The sequence below is a fragment of the Camarhynchus parvulus genome, chromosome 5, assembly GCF_901933205.1.
Source record: "Camarhynchus parvulus chromosome 5, STF_HiC, whole genome shotgun sequence".
NCBI lineage: Eukaryota > Metazoa > Chordata > Aves > Passeriformes > Thraupidae > Camarhynchus > Camarhynchus parvulus.
This window is the reverse complement of record NC_044575.1, coordinates 56,629,347-56,643,960: the sequence shown is the minus strand read 5'-3', so window position 1 is coordinate 56,643,960 and position 14,614 is coordinate 56,629,347. Positions and strand designations below refer to the sequence as shown.

General features: G+C 44.7%; 1 protein-coding gene across 1 annotated transcript in view; it reads right to left on the bottom strand.

The window, feature by feature from the left end:
• The window catches only part of RTN1 (reticulon 1), a 123,923-nt gene that overhangs the window by 44,670 nt on the left and 64,639 nt on the right, over positions 1 to 14,614 (bottom strand). The window contains exons 2-3 of the mRNA XM_030948681.1: positions 7,342 to 8,079; positions 2,286 to 3,062 (exon numbers count right to left, since the gene is read on the bottom strand). Coding sequence (XP_030804541.1) covers positions 2,286 to 3,062; positions 7,342 to 8,079 — 1,515 coding nt within the window. The remainder of the gene's footprint in view (positions 1 to 2,285; positions 3,063 to 7,341; positions 8,080 to 14,614) is intronic.

Here is a 14,614-nt window from a genome sequence, read left to right as displayed (position 1 = left end):
ATGTGCTAACTTAATGCAGATGATGTTTAGCTGAACAAAAAAGCATTCCCAACAAATTCAGGTCTTTCCCAGATCTCTGCTGGAAAACCAGTTCCTTGAGAAACTCTGTAAAATCAGTTTGTCTGTGACATCAAATGGGGGAAAAGCCCACACTGCTTAGTGCTTGTCCACTCTGGGTTAGCCCTGGACACCGTGGGACACCACAAGAGGCACCAGGAAGGAGGAAAAACACCTTCTTCAACCCAGGGAATTTGCCACTGTCACCCCAAAACCTTGACTGCAGCTTGTGATGCTACCTAGGAGGCACCAGTATACCCCACAGTGATGGGTGCCCCTGAACCTTGGTGTCCCTCATGGGTGCTTAGAGCCACAGCAGCCACCCAGGGTGTGTGGTAAGGACACACACTTGTAGGGGAATGACTGGAGCAGTGCTGTGAAAGCCTTTCATAAGGCATTAAAATCAAGATGCTTTGTGTCAGGTTGGCACAGGACTGTGCTGCAGAATAATGCACTTGAAATGATTAATTTTATTTGACTGTGTGTCCAGCAGGATCCTGCCTGGGGCCTGGGTCCTGCCCGTTGTGTTATCCAACCTGTGAGTGACAGCCCACAGCCCCAGGCCTGGGCTTTCCTTTTCTTAAGTGAAATTCTGCCATAAAGCAAAAACAAAATTAAAATAACCATTGCTTTGAATGTCCACATGTCTTTCTTTTATATATCCTGACATCAGGCATCTGATCTGAGAGGTAACAAGCTGCTGTATATTTCATTAAATGGATCAAGAAGAAGGAATCTTCTAATACTGTAGAGGGGCTGGAGAGAGACATGATCCTCCAGCACAAGGGAGATTTCCTCCCAGGTCCTCAGGCTGTGGGACACCAGCACAAGGTAAGCCAGGCCATCCTGGCAGAGAGTGGCCAAAAGGCCCCACAAGAGAAGACAGAAGGACTCGGCCAAAGAGCTCCTTCTCAGCTTGCCTTGATCCAGGCTTCTTGTAAAATGCCCTGGACCAAAGGATTCATGTCTAGAGGACAGCATGGCTTTTCTGAAATTCCCTGTATGCCCAAGCCATGTGCAAGTCAAGCACATAATAATTTAAAAAAAAAATTAAAAGTAACAAGAAACTGAGCTGGCAGCCTCCCTTCCTGCAGTGCCACAGTCAGATATGCTCCAAGCCCTGCTGTGTGAGGGATGTGCCCACCTCTGGGAGGAGATCCAGGAGTGATGTGAGGGCTGCTTGGCTGCAGCTCTGCCCTCCCCTCTGTGCTCTGCAGGAGGAGTTGGCAGCACTAACTCAGGTAACAACTGCACAACTCCTGCCAAAGCCAAGCCCGGGGTGCATCAAGCAAAGCCATCATTCCGACCACGTGGAAAAGCAGGAGAGGCTGCTTGGTGATCAACAGTGTGGGAATAGCTCCACTCCATTGAATTCTGACAGCTCCAGTGAAATGGAGCTGGGAAGTGGCTGCCCATTTTTGTTACTGCCACTGGATGGCAACAGACGTTAGGCAGAGATCGCTGTGCAAACCACACACGCACTTGCTGTGCCCCACCTCGTTATTCAGGGCCATAGCCATGGTGTCAGCACACCCAGCAGGACACCAGGGAGCTCCAGAGCCCACAGGCTGGCAGCAGCACAACCAGCAACACTGCTCTGGGGTCGGGCTGAATGCGGGCTTTTCCTTTGCACAGCCTTTACATGCCTTTCCTGCACCCAAAATCAATTTTTGGCCATCCAGTCCGGCCTTGAACACTTCCAGAAACACCCAGACTTGCCAAACCCAACTCCAAGTCTTTCTCTTTTTTTTTTTTATAAATGCATCCTCAAAATCTTTATCCTTACACTTCTGAGAGGTGCAGGACCCGAGGTGCAGGACCCTGATTGCACCCCTCCCCTGGGACAAAGCAAGTAGTATTTAAAAGGTAAGATGATCATTTGCTCCTCTTTGTCCTCCAGATACCTGATGTACAAATCAGCCTCACGTTCTGGTGCTGCATCATCCTGTATCTATGCTTAAGCCTAAGAATTATTGTTGCTGATATTTACATTTTCCCTAAGAGGATGCCTCTTTTTTTGCAGGTATCTATTTGTTCACTAAGAGGATGGGCAGGTCAGGGATGCTGTATGGATTGTCACAGGCATGCCCAATTTCCCCCTGAGAGTTTCCTGTGCCTGCAGCTCCCCCTGCTCCGCGCTCCAAACCTCTCCCCTGCAAGGACCAGGCGCTTCTCCCTCCCCCTCCTCTCAGCAGCACTGCAAAAACCAACACAACATCTGCATTTACCTTTCTGCTTATTTAAAAACGGCAGTAGCAACGAAGCCAGAGGACTTTTTTTGCCAAAGTCCTTGGAAGACACTTTACTTTGGTTAACAACAGTCTCTTCAATGGGTTTCTTCAGGTTTACTCTTTCCTTCAGCTCCTCGGTGCTGACGGCAGAGGTCGGGGGCTCAGCGCCTATTTTTGGTGCAACAAAGGAGCTTTTCAGGTAGGACGAGGACTCCGCCAGGTTCTCCCTGTTCATCCTGCTCTCCGTCATTTTACCGGCCTCGTAGTCCGAGGCGTCAGTGCGCGAGTTGTTCTCCTCCTTGATAATGTCCATGACCTTGGGCTTCATCAGGGGGGAGTCCTGCTCCCTCTTGGGGCTCTCCTCGGAGGCCGAGGAGGCATCGCAGGACTCGATGATGAGCTCGCTGTCGAGCTCCGCCTCCCGCTCCTCCCGCAGGATGCTGTACTGGATGGAGGGCGAGGCGGGCGACGGAGGGGGCCCCCCGATGTGGCTGAAGGTCATGTAGTTGGAGTGCAGCACCTCCTCGGCAGCCAGGGGGTCCTCCGAGACCAGCTCGATCTCCGAGTCGCCGGACTCGGCGCTGCTGGCTTCGTGCTCGCCGTGCGGGGCGGCGGGAGGGCGGCCGGGCTTGGAGCGCGGCTTCTCCGCGGGAGCGGCCGGGGAGCGCTGCGCCTCCGCGGGCTCGAAGGAAAAGCTCTTGGCTTCCTTGATGGCACTGATGAGTTCGTCCTCCGACAGGCTGCCTTTGCCCTGCGACTCGGAGCCGGACGGTTCTGCCATGCAGGAGAAACAAAAAGATAAAAAAAAAAGGAAAAAAAAATATAATAATCTTATTTTCCAGCAGCTTAGATTTTTATCGAATTATATACTATAATTATATAATACTATACAATAATATAACAATAATATAATACTATACTATAATTAATAGTATAGATATCATACTGTACTAGAATTAATACTATAATACAATACTGTTGTGAAAAATGCATCTTTTATGATTGGCTTTTCATAAATAATAAAATGAATTTTAGATGTGTTATGTTAGAAAGTTATGCTGTGTAAATTTTCTTAAGTAGTGTGTTAAATATAGTTTTAGGTTATAACATAATGTTAAAATAGAAACTATGCTATGTAAGATACTTTTCTAAAGAAAGGACTCGCACTGAGATAGCAGCCACAGAACACCTAAATCTTTCAGAGAAAAAGAATTTATTGCTCTCTTATTAAAAAAAAATGAACTTCTTCCCTCCTTGCTCAGCCCTGAAGATCCCATCAGGATTCAGAGGAAGAAGCTGACACTGACCAGACAGAATCCTGTGTTTGAATGGAATTTATGCATCATGTATGAGGTGTATGAATATGCAACAGGCTACTGGTTTTAAGGGTTAATCCTCTGCTAACGTGGGTCCTTTTTCAGGCTTATTTTGCCCAGAAAAGGTACCCAGACTGTCCCTAACTCTTTGTTTCTATTGTCTCATATTGTCCTAATCCAAATTGTTCAAATTTTTATTACTCTAATTATATTACTATTTTTATAACCATTTCATTACTATTAAACTTTTAACATTTAAAAAAAAGCGATTGGCGTTTTTCACACTATAATTATACAATTACTTAATAATAATAAAAATATATATTATATCTAATATAAAACTATATAATTATATATAATATATAATGTAATCAATATTAATTTTTTATCTAATTATACAATAATACCCAAATCTATTTTTAAAAACCCACAAAAAACTAACCTCTACCCTAAAAGCTCCATCTTACTTTATATATATGACTATATTCTAAAACCTTAAACTCTAAGTTTTCTACTATATAGTTTAACTATATATGGTTTAACTATAACTATAGTTATAGTATATAACTATATATAGTTATATATATAGTATAGCATATATATATGCTTATTTTCTACTATATAATATTACACACTTCTATTCAAACTACACACCTATAATATTCATTCTGTCATTCAATTCAAAAAACTTTCTCCATAACCTCAAATCAAATGCAATATTCTCAATACCTCTCAACATAAAAAAATCTAAAGTTCTCAATAACCAAAATTCCAACAGGAACCAACAGAACAGATTTCACAGCAGCACATTTCCCTCTAGGAGAACTGGGAGCACAGGCACAAAGTCTCCCTGCCTGGGATGACTCGCAGCAATAACAGCTTGACCTTATACAGCATCTCCCATGCAGGTACTCCCTATAAAAGAAGCATCACTGACTGAAGAAAAAGCTGAGGCACAAGACAGTGCTGGTCACTGCTTGACCAGTGACTCAACAATGTTGTTTTAACCAGGAAAATCCTCAGTCAAGAGGAGCATGGGCTCAGGACACACATGACAGCATCAGACTGTCACCAACAGTCTGTTCTGGGGACAAATACACACATGGGCTGCTGGGTTCTGCTGATCCTAACAACCCATGCGTTCTGCTTTACCAAACTTTAACTTTCAGGTGTGGAAAATTTCAGATCAGACACTTTTCTCTCTCTCTCTCTTTGTTTTGTTTTGTTGACTAGTTGGGGTTTTTTATTAATTTGGGGTTTGGTTTTTTTTCAGGGTGCGAGTGGTGAATTCTCTCTGCTTTTAGGTCTGTTGCGTTCAAGAATTAAACTATTTTTTTTCTACTGTAATTATTAATATCATTATGAACTATATTAAGAAAAATAATGACTATCTCATCACCCAAAATTTGAAACAAAACAAAAATATTAACAGTCTAGTCTGCGTTTTCTGACTGCAATTCCCCAGTCACAATTTACACAGCCATCAAGAACACATGGAAATTTGTCCTCTGGAATCCTGAGTGTTCATTTCCTAATTAAAAGTCATTATTAATGTGATGGGCTCACTAAGTGGCACTGCAGGTTGGGAGGAGCCACGAAAGCCGCCAGGAAAATAAATCCCCAAGTTTCCTCCAGCAGATGCTGATGAAGAGGTCCCTGACAGGACAGTGCCTGCAGGTGAACACAGGGCTGGCTCCCACAGTGGAGTGGAGGAAAGTTTCCAACCCACAAAAATGACACAAAAATGTCCTTTTGCACCCCAGATTGTGGCCACAGACAGGATTCAGGTGCTGGTGCTCTTACACCACACTCCCATTTGGATGCTGGGAATTTTCTGGTGCACTGGGAGCTCCTGCATCCTCCTCTGGGTGCAGGAAGCAACACGTGAGGGTTTTCTCCCAGAGCCAGACTGAACCCGGCACCAGTCCAAGCAGGCATGTGACTTCCAGCCCTGGTAACACAGCAACGCTGTCCCTGGGCTTCACCCTGCTCCTCCCAGCCCTGGCATTCACCTTGTGAATAAAACAGCCCTTTGTGGCCAGCAGCAGGGTGTCACATTCACTGCTGGCACTGGGAGGTGGATAAATATCCAGGGCCTTTCAGCGCAGAGACAGACCCCATCTTCCTTCCCCAGAAAGATGAGGGCCAGAGATTAAAAGCAAAATGTTTTCAAAAGTCTTGATCCAAGCAGGGGGTGCTGGCAGCTTTGCCAGAATGCTTGAGGGGTATCTAGGAGCCACGACTTTGCTGGGTCACTGCATGGGAATAGCAAGGGCAGGTTTTGAATTTCTTCATCACTTATGAATGTGGGGTCTGGGCATGGAACATTCTCAGCTGCAGGAAAGGAGGGAAAATCCAGAGGAAACACCCTTTGGGAGCCAGCCTCTAGAAAGAGATGCCTTCTTCTTTCCTTAATAGGATGGATAAGCAGTTTTGATGTGATACGGATACCCAGCATCCCCAAGGCAGCCTTGAACAGACACCAGGACTGAATAAGTAACAGTGCCTGAAGTCCTTAATTACCTTGTAGCAAAAAGTGTAAATCGATGAACAGCGGCACATCTCAGGAGCAGTGTGTGATTTCACTCAGTCAAATAAAAGAAGAAAAATGTGGCTCTAAAGTCTATTCATTAAAGTTTCTGGCTGATGCAGGCAGAATAAATTCACAGTGTGGTGGACTCTATCTCCTTTTCCTATGTGGAAGTGCACAAATCCTCCCTCACTTTTCTGTAGGAACCAAATATTCCTCCAAGGAGAGGTATTTGTGTGGGTGCCAGACTGCCATTTTAAGGAAATTCTAGTTGTTTTTTTTTGTAATGCTTCTAAATCAAATTGAAGCAATGGAAGTTTCAGCTTGCGGATGTTCTTTGTCAAATGTTCATTGTTAAAGGATTTTGATCTGGGAAATTTAATTTTCAGTCTAAAAATTTGGTTTTCTGTCACAGAACTTTAGTCCTTTTGAAAGGATTATTCTACTTTTATATTTTAGCAGTGTATAATAGGAATAATGGGCAATAAATATTATGGACTACTGCAGTAATCAGACAGTAGGAAAAATATATAAACATGGGGTTTTGGTAACCCCCCAAGAGCAATCAGGAGTCTTTTAAAGAATCTGGCCCTTTGTCCCTCTAGTTCCCTTTGTAAATGAGGTGACAGCATTTCCCTCCTCAGCACTTTATAAAATCAGCACTTTGTCATGAAAACAGCACTGATTTTTAACAATTTAACCTTATTTTCTGCAGGGCCAAAGAGATGCTAAGCCAGCCACTAAAATTTTCATAATATCAACCCAGTCAGTTGCATTGCCCTGATCCCACATGCCTCATTTCTCTTGGGGAATCAGGGCAGCCAGGGTAACCAAGAGACCCCCAAACCACCAGGATCCAGCTCAAACCATGGCCTAGATGAAGATACCCCAGTGATGCCCACAGAGATACTGCTTCCCCTGAGGAGAGGTCCCTAAGGACTGGGCTCAGCAGGCCTGGATCCCTTTCCACACAGAAGGACAGCCCATCCTGAGGTGTGCCATGATGGGGAGAACAGTTTGCCTCCCCCTTCACTTTGGCTACACAAACTGGTGCCAGAGGAGAGCACAAACACCTCCTGCCATGGATACTTGTCAATGCCCTCTCTCACCCCAAAAATCCACGGTAATTCTCCAATGTGCAGGGTACAACTGCAATCACTTCTTGAGCAGCAAAACCCTCAGTGCCCTGCACCAAGACCAGCATTACCTGTGCCAGAGGAGGGTGGTGTGACAGATCCTGGGCTGTCATCCTCAGGCTCTGACACCGTCACCGTGGGCACCACCTCATGGCTCGGCTTCAGGCCGGTGTCCGGCTGAGTCGGGCTCGGCTCTTTGCTGGCAGCTTCCTTGGTGCTTTCTGTCTCAGTGAGTGTGATCTTGACAGGGGTTGTAGCCACAGAGGGACTGTGCTGACCCGCAGACTTTCTGTCTTCCAGCAGGTCTTGTTCCTTGGCTGCCTTTGTGCTCTCTGAAGGTGTCCGTGGAGGTTCGGCGGCATGGCTGGACCCCACGGGTGTTCCCCGGTACTTATCACTAAGGCCTGGGCTCTCATCTTCTGAGTCAGAGTCGTGTTTTTCTTGGTACTTTATTTCTCCTGATCTACTCATGTCCATGTATTTGTAAGCTTCTACTTTCATGGGATCTGCTAAGGTTTTGTCGACTTCAGTAGACTCTGCAGGAGTCATCTCTATTCCCGAGTCTGAGCTAAACAAGCCACGGGACTCAAACCCAGTCACGTCTTGAACAGGATGGCCCAGGGCATTAAACCCCTCTGTGCTGCCTGAGCAGGGAATGGGGGTGTTCTCCTGCTGGTAGATGCCTGTGAAATAGGTGGAGTCCCTCGGGGTGGTGTAGTGGACATCAGAGATCAGGGAGGTGTAGAAGGAGTTGTCCCCTCCGTTGGCAGTGGAGCCGTAGTCAAAGAGATGTGACGAGCCTGTGACACCTGAAGCAAACACACAAAAAACAGGCACAGTGAGACACAGGTGCCTGCAGGATTTCTGCATCAAGCTTTCTGCAAAGCCACACTCACCCCCTGCTGAGCTTAGATTTGGTTTGTGAACCAGACTTGACTTTGCTTGCAAGCTCTTGGGGACTGTCTCTTTCTCTGCCTTTGGGCAATATAATGGCACATCTGTCACACAAGGCTTCCAGCTGCTGCTCCATCTTAAAATAGCTAGAAGGATCCCGATAGTAACTAAGCATTCCTGGCCAATGTTTGCCAAGCCTGTAAATAAAAATTTCCTGTGGTTGCAACCTCACAGCATCCCTCACAATCCAACCCAGGGGCTTGTCATCCCATATGCTTAAAAGAAATCTAATGTCCAATACTAAACCAAAATTTCTTTTTGAATACATAGAACTGGAGAAATTTCATCTTAAGGAAAGTTTTCATTATGAAAAAAAATTCTGCTGGACAGAAATTGAGAGGTCAAGTTGGCAAGCAGATTTAGATTACATTTTCTCTTAAGAGTAGCCTAACCTTAAATTTGTGAAACACCAAGGCAGAGACTCAACATCCTCATTTAGTGATTTCCACATGTTCAGAAAGCCGTAGCCCGTGTGCATCATCTAGAAATCATGCTGGCATGAAGGTGGTTAAACCCATGCATCATTTTCATGCCTCTAATTCCCTCTGCCACGCTCTCAGCTCTTCGGGATAATGCTAATTAAATTAGAAACAGCGGCCACTCTCCCTCTGCAGCATCCATACAAAGCACAGCTCGAGGACAGGAACAGCGAGATCCCCCACCAGGGAGGTGGAAGAGAGAGGATTCCTGTGGGGGCTGAGGGAACAGGAGGAGGAGGAACAAAGCCAATGTCTGTAGGAGCTGCTGCCTATGGGAGGGAGCAGCCTGTTAACCCCTCGTGTGCTGAAGCATCACAGGAGCTGGCTGGCTTTCTCCAACCTCTGCCCATCACCTGCGAGGGATGTGAGGCTCCCGACCTGCTCCACACATACCTGGGCTACCACATGCTGTCACAGGCACATTTTGTGAAAAATCCTTTCGCTAGGATTTTTTCTCCTGAAAAGCTGAGAGACCTCAGAAACGAAATGTAAATGATAATTATCTGCTGCTGTGGAATGCAACCGGTGCATCTTTGATTGGTCTCATGTGGTTGTTTTTAATTAATGGCCAATCACAGTCCAGCTGGCTCGGACTGTCTGGTCAGACACAAGGTTTTATTATCATTCCATTCCATTCTCTTCCTTGCTAACCTTCTGATGAAATCCTTTCCTCTATTCTTTTAGTATAGTTTTAATATAATATATATATCATAAAATAATAAATCAGCCTTCTGAAACATGGAGTCAAGATTCATCTCTTCTCTCGTCCTGGGACCCCTGTGAACACCACCACAACACACAGTGCAGATTTCATCACAAAACTAAAGGGACATTGCTGCAGGTGCAAAGCCAGAAGTTGGAACATGTCTATGCAAAAGCTCCCGAGGTACTTGCATTTGAGTATTTCCTTCCCCCTCACACACACAGAGACTGATACCATCTCTAAACACCACCACAACTGCTTTTCCCCACAGCCCTCCATGCATCAGGCATGTGCAGCTCATTTAGGGAGCCCTGAAGCAGTATTTTCTGCCCTGTAATACTTCAGAGTTGTAGCTGAAGGCTTTATTTTACTGCACAACCTCACTGGATTTGACACACACACACCTCAAGCCCTGCACAAAGGCAGAGTGATCATTTCCCTCATCTTATTTCTGCATTGCTCAGTGTTGTGATGTCTTACAAGCAATTTCTTTTCCCCGGATTGCCTCTAGGCTGGGAACAACATGTCCCTCCCATTACAAGGGGAAACCTGGTAGCACAGGGAAAAAAGCAACCCAAAGCACCACTCTTTGCTTTTCAGCCTACCTATGCTACCTACTCCTGTGTCCCCATCCTCCCTGGCTTTGGGTGCAGTCCTCCCTGCTAAGCTGCTCCTGCACACACAATGCAGGCAGCAGCTCCATCTCCACAGCCAGGGATTTGTAGCGGCCTTTGCCACAGGAGAGCACAGAGCAAGGGGTGCTGCAGCCAGCAGGTGGAAAATCATCCATTCCCAGTCATTCCCAGCCTTCAGCTGGGTGTTCTCACTGCTGTGTAGCACTGCACAGAACTTTTCATAGAAATATTTATCATCCTGGCAAGCTCTTGCCTCAGAGTAGGGAAGGTTACTGTGGAGATGTGAACTTGGGGTTTTTTCCCTCCTCTCTATCTATGCACCTTTACATTTAACTGTGGCATTCACATTCTCTGAAAAAATCCCTTTGCCCAGGATTTTTCTCCTGGAGAGATGAGAGGCCTCAGGAAAAAAAAAAAAAGGAAAACAATTCTTATCTCATCTGCTTCTCCTCTGTTTTGCTCGTGTGGAATGTGTTTGGAGATTGTTTACCCACAGGTGATTGTTTCAGTGGATTCTGCTGGGAGTTGTTTTCACTCTTTGGCCAATCAGGGCCAAGCTGTTTCAGGACTCTGGAAAGAGTCACCAGTTTTCATTATTATCTTTTTAGCATTTAGTAAGTATCCTTTCTGTATTCTTTAGTACAGTATAGTATTCTTTAATATAATATAGTATTATACAGTAATAAATTAGCCTTCTGAGAACATGGAGTCAGATTCATCATTCCTGCCTTTGTCGGGGCGTTCCCAGCAAATACAATATTTTACTACTCCAAATTTCACCTTCTGTTTTCCTGCCAGCTCACTCAGGGCTGCAAGATGCTTTTGTGACTTGCTGCAGGCAGATCCCATCCTCACTGCTCCCAATAACTCAGTCCCAAGCAAAGCTACATGAGAATGAAGCCCAAGTGGAAAACCACAGTGAAACCAAAGCAGAATAAGGGATAAACTGGGCTGCCCAACACCCAGGTTCTACCTGAGGTCATCCAGTGCCTTGCAACGAGCTCATATCCAGAGCACTGTTTATTCCTAAATAAACAGTAAGCAAAAATGGAAAGGTTCTATTCCTTGCCAGTGCTCTTCTTGCTGAACTTGCCTTTCTGAAAATTATCCATGAACAGGCTTGGATTTTCACAAATGTGTTGGTTAGCTGGAATTATCTGATGCACTGTTTACACCAACATATTCCAGACTGTGAATTGCTGACTACAGACTATTCATGCCTGTTGCTGCCAGTATCTGCTGTTTGTAATTTACTGTTTGTGCTGGGTGAGTGGCTGTCTAAATCACAGGGTTTCAGGGCTGCTCTTTCACTAAATGCTTCCTCAGTGCCTCCTGGACCTGATCCAAAGCCCAGTGAATCCACTAGAAAATCCCCACTGACCCTGAGTGGCTGTGGACCAGCTCAAGATAGCTGTGGAATACTTTCTGCTCACAAGGAATACACTGTCACAACACCATCAGAGGGCAAAAATCCATTCCTACAAACATCCCACTATTGCTGGGAGAGAGGGAGCGCAAACAGAGACGAAGGAGGCTGAAGGCACTGCCAAAGCAATATTCACAGATGCTGCTCACAGCTTTCATTTGTGCTTTGTCCACAGTACATGGGAGCCAGAAGCACAAGCGTTTGCAGCTCTTAGCAATGCTGATCAATAGAGCAGTGAAAAGGTTTCTAATGCATTTGTGTCAGGTGCTTCATAGCAGGAGTTATAGCCTGAGCAGCTCACAGAAGTGATAAAGTGAGCTCACGGTGATAAAGAGAGGTTGAGAAAATACCACCCTATTCTTTAGGTTATTCCTCAGCAGAAAGAAAAATAACCCTGAAATAGTCATTGACACAAACATCACATTTTCAAACATCATATTTTCAAGCAGTACAAACCCAGTACTGTAGCAGATGCTAACAGAGGAGATGAGTTAGAATGGAATCACTGTCAATCACAATCCTTTTTGTTTTTACCCTGCAGCAGCTTTGCAAATAGAAATGAAACCAGAAAATGCATTTCCTGCTGGGGTTGAGGAGGAGAGAGGGTTACAGGGTATGTGAGCAAAGGGAAGGTTCACATTAGCAGGACATATGGGGATCCTAATTCTCAAGGCGACAGCAGAGTCAAAAGCACTGAAGACAGCTGAAATTGCCTAATTAATAGGATTTAATGTAACTCCCTATTTCCACTGGGATTGATTTAAAGCCGTTGCCAAAACTGCCTCTCATTTGGGAAGTGTGAATCTCTCAGCTATTAGACTGGCTATTAAAGACACGGAAACTGATAATAGCTGAGCAGATTTTTGCTGTAGAATAGCATGCTCAGAGCCTGGTGATTAAGCAATGCCCTCTCTGAATTTAAGTTTATTTGGTTCAATATCCGTGGGAAGGAGAAGCCTTGAATAGCACCGATAACAGATGACAGTAGCAGGTCTGAATTTACCCTTGTTACAAAGGTTGGGGGTTTTTTAATCTGGATTTCACTCAAAACTGCCCAAAAACTTGCCTGCCAATTCAGGTGAAGGAAAGCTATTCAGCTCCTGAGAGCAGCAGTTGTGCTTTCTTGTAACATGAGCCCTCGGGAAATAATTTCACTTCCTGCAACCAGCTAAGAAGTAATGGGTCTGATTCAATCACTCCAGCCCAGCTGAGATGCTCAGCAAGTTACATGTGTTTTCATCAACTGCAAAGGAAAAAAAAATTGGAAAATGACTGTTTTGTTTGCTCAGAATAAGTGAATGCTCCAGAAATCTTCTCCTGTGGAACTGGATTTAGAGCTATTTAGCAATTGATACAGGAAATAATTTAGAAATCATTAGTTCCATGCAGAGTAGCTCTTAATTTAAGAAAGGCAGCTCAAGACCAATTTGGATCAAGGCAAGCTGCTCTGCTGCAGCACACTGGAACAAGGAACAAGAAGTTAGCTGAGGATCACAGGCAAGAAAAAGAGCAGATTTAAATAAAAGCAATTCCTTTTTCACCCCAACTAGAGTATTCTTTGCCTTATTAAAATTGATCACTTCAGAATATTGTGCTCAACTTTCAAGAAAATTTAATAAACCTTATTTCATATTAACCTGTCAAGCTCCACATGCAGCTCTGGTGATCTTCACTGGCACAGACAGAGTGACATTTGAGGGAACTGGTCTAGTGGAAGGTGTCCCTGACCACAGCAGGAGGGTTGCAGCAAGATGAGCTTTAAGGTCCCTTTCAACTCAAACCATTCCATGATTCTGTGATGTGAAATTTCAGTTCCCCAAAGCTGGCAACCCCTCAATGCAAGGTTCTGTATTTATTGCATGTCACTGATTTGCTCAAAATTAATAACTTTCCAGAAGAGAGGGGAGAACTGATCTTTAATTAGGTGATGCAGCTTTTACAGCCTGGAGCTGTGCAGAGAAGACAAAATCTTTTTGGTTGCAATGGGAGGAATCAAGGTTTCAGTGACCTTTTCACAAAAAAGCAGAACAGTGGGAGCAAGCAGCTTCCAGCAACTTCCTGTAAGTCTTTTAAATAGCTGGCTCTGACTTTTTGCTTTGGATATTGAGCTTCAGGAGTCATTACTGGCTGCTCCCAGGCTGCAGGGATGAAAGCTCCCAGAAGCAGGGAGCTTCTTCCCAGCTCTCTCCCATGTCCACCCTGTCTGATTTCAACAATTCCTGACCTACAGTAATTAATCAACTAGAGATACAATTTCATTTTTATCACTCAGCATGACCACTAGGAAAATGTATCTTCCTGCTTTCTTCCAAATGCACAACAAAAATAGTGATTAAACAGTCCTGCCTCTCTTTTCTATATCAGATTTACAATTTTGTCATCAGCCACTAGTAAAAAGCCTTTCCTTGACCTTGGTTTCTTTTTATTCCTCACACTTAAAAATGAGGGGAAAAAAAGGGAAATAATTTTTCCTGGTTTTTGACCTTGATACATGATGTTTCATTGCATCCTTTTAGTCCCCCAACTCAGTTACTTTCCTTTTTAAAACTCATAATGTCTTACTGCATTCTCTTCTGTATCCATACAGATCATTATGCAGATGGTCAGTCTTACATCACTTTTCCACTCCTCTTTCCCATACCCAGACAGAACAGCAGTCCCAAGTCTGTCTCCAAATTCAAAGCATACCATTTTCTTGGATCCAGACCAAGCTGTTCTTCCCTCTCTGCTTGATTTCAAATTCACCCCAAACCTCAGGAAACTCCAGATTTTCCAATGTCTTTCACTGGTACCTTCCTGGCAGTGGCAAGGGCAGCTTGCACCAGTGGCAGAGGCATCTCTCAACCCCAGCCCAAATCATGCACTGCTTCAGAAGGATCTGGCCACCCTCAGGGATATTGAGTGCACCACTTGTGAGTTACACTCTCAGTTCTACAAGACCCTTCTGCATGAATTTTCTAACCCCAAACACTTCAATATCCATACAAAACTCAAAAACACTTTAGCAATTGTGCTCCAACTCGGGCAGAGCTTGAAACCCAAATGGCTGAGAGCTCAAAGAGCTGAGATGCTCACAGAGGCACCACTGTGCTGTGGATAACACCACTGGATCAGCTCCGAGTGTCCCCTGGATTTGCCTTTTTCAGT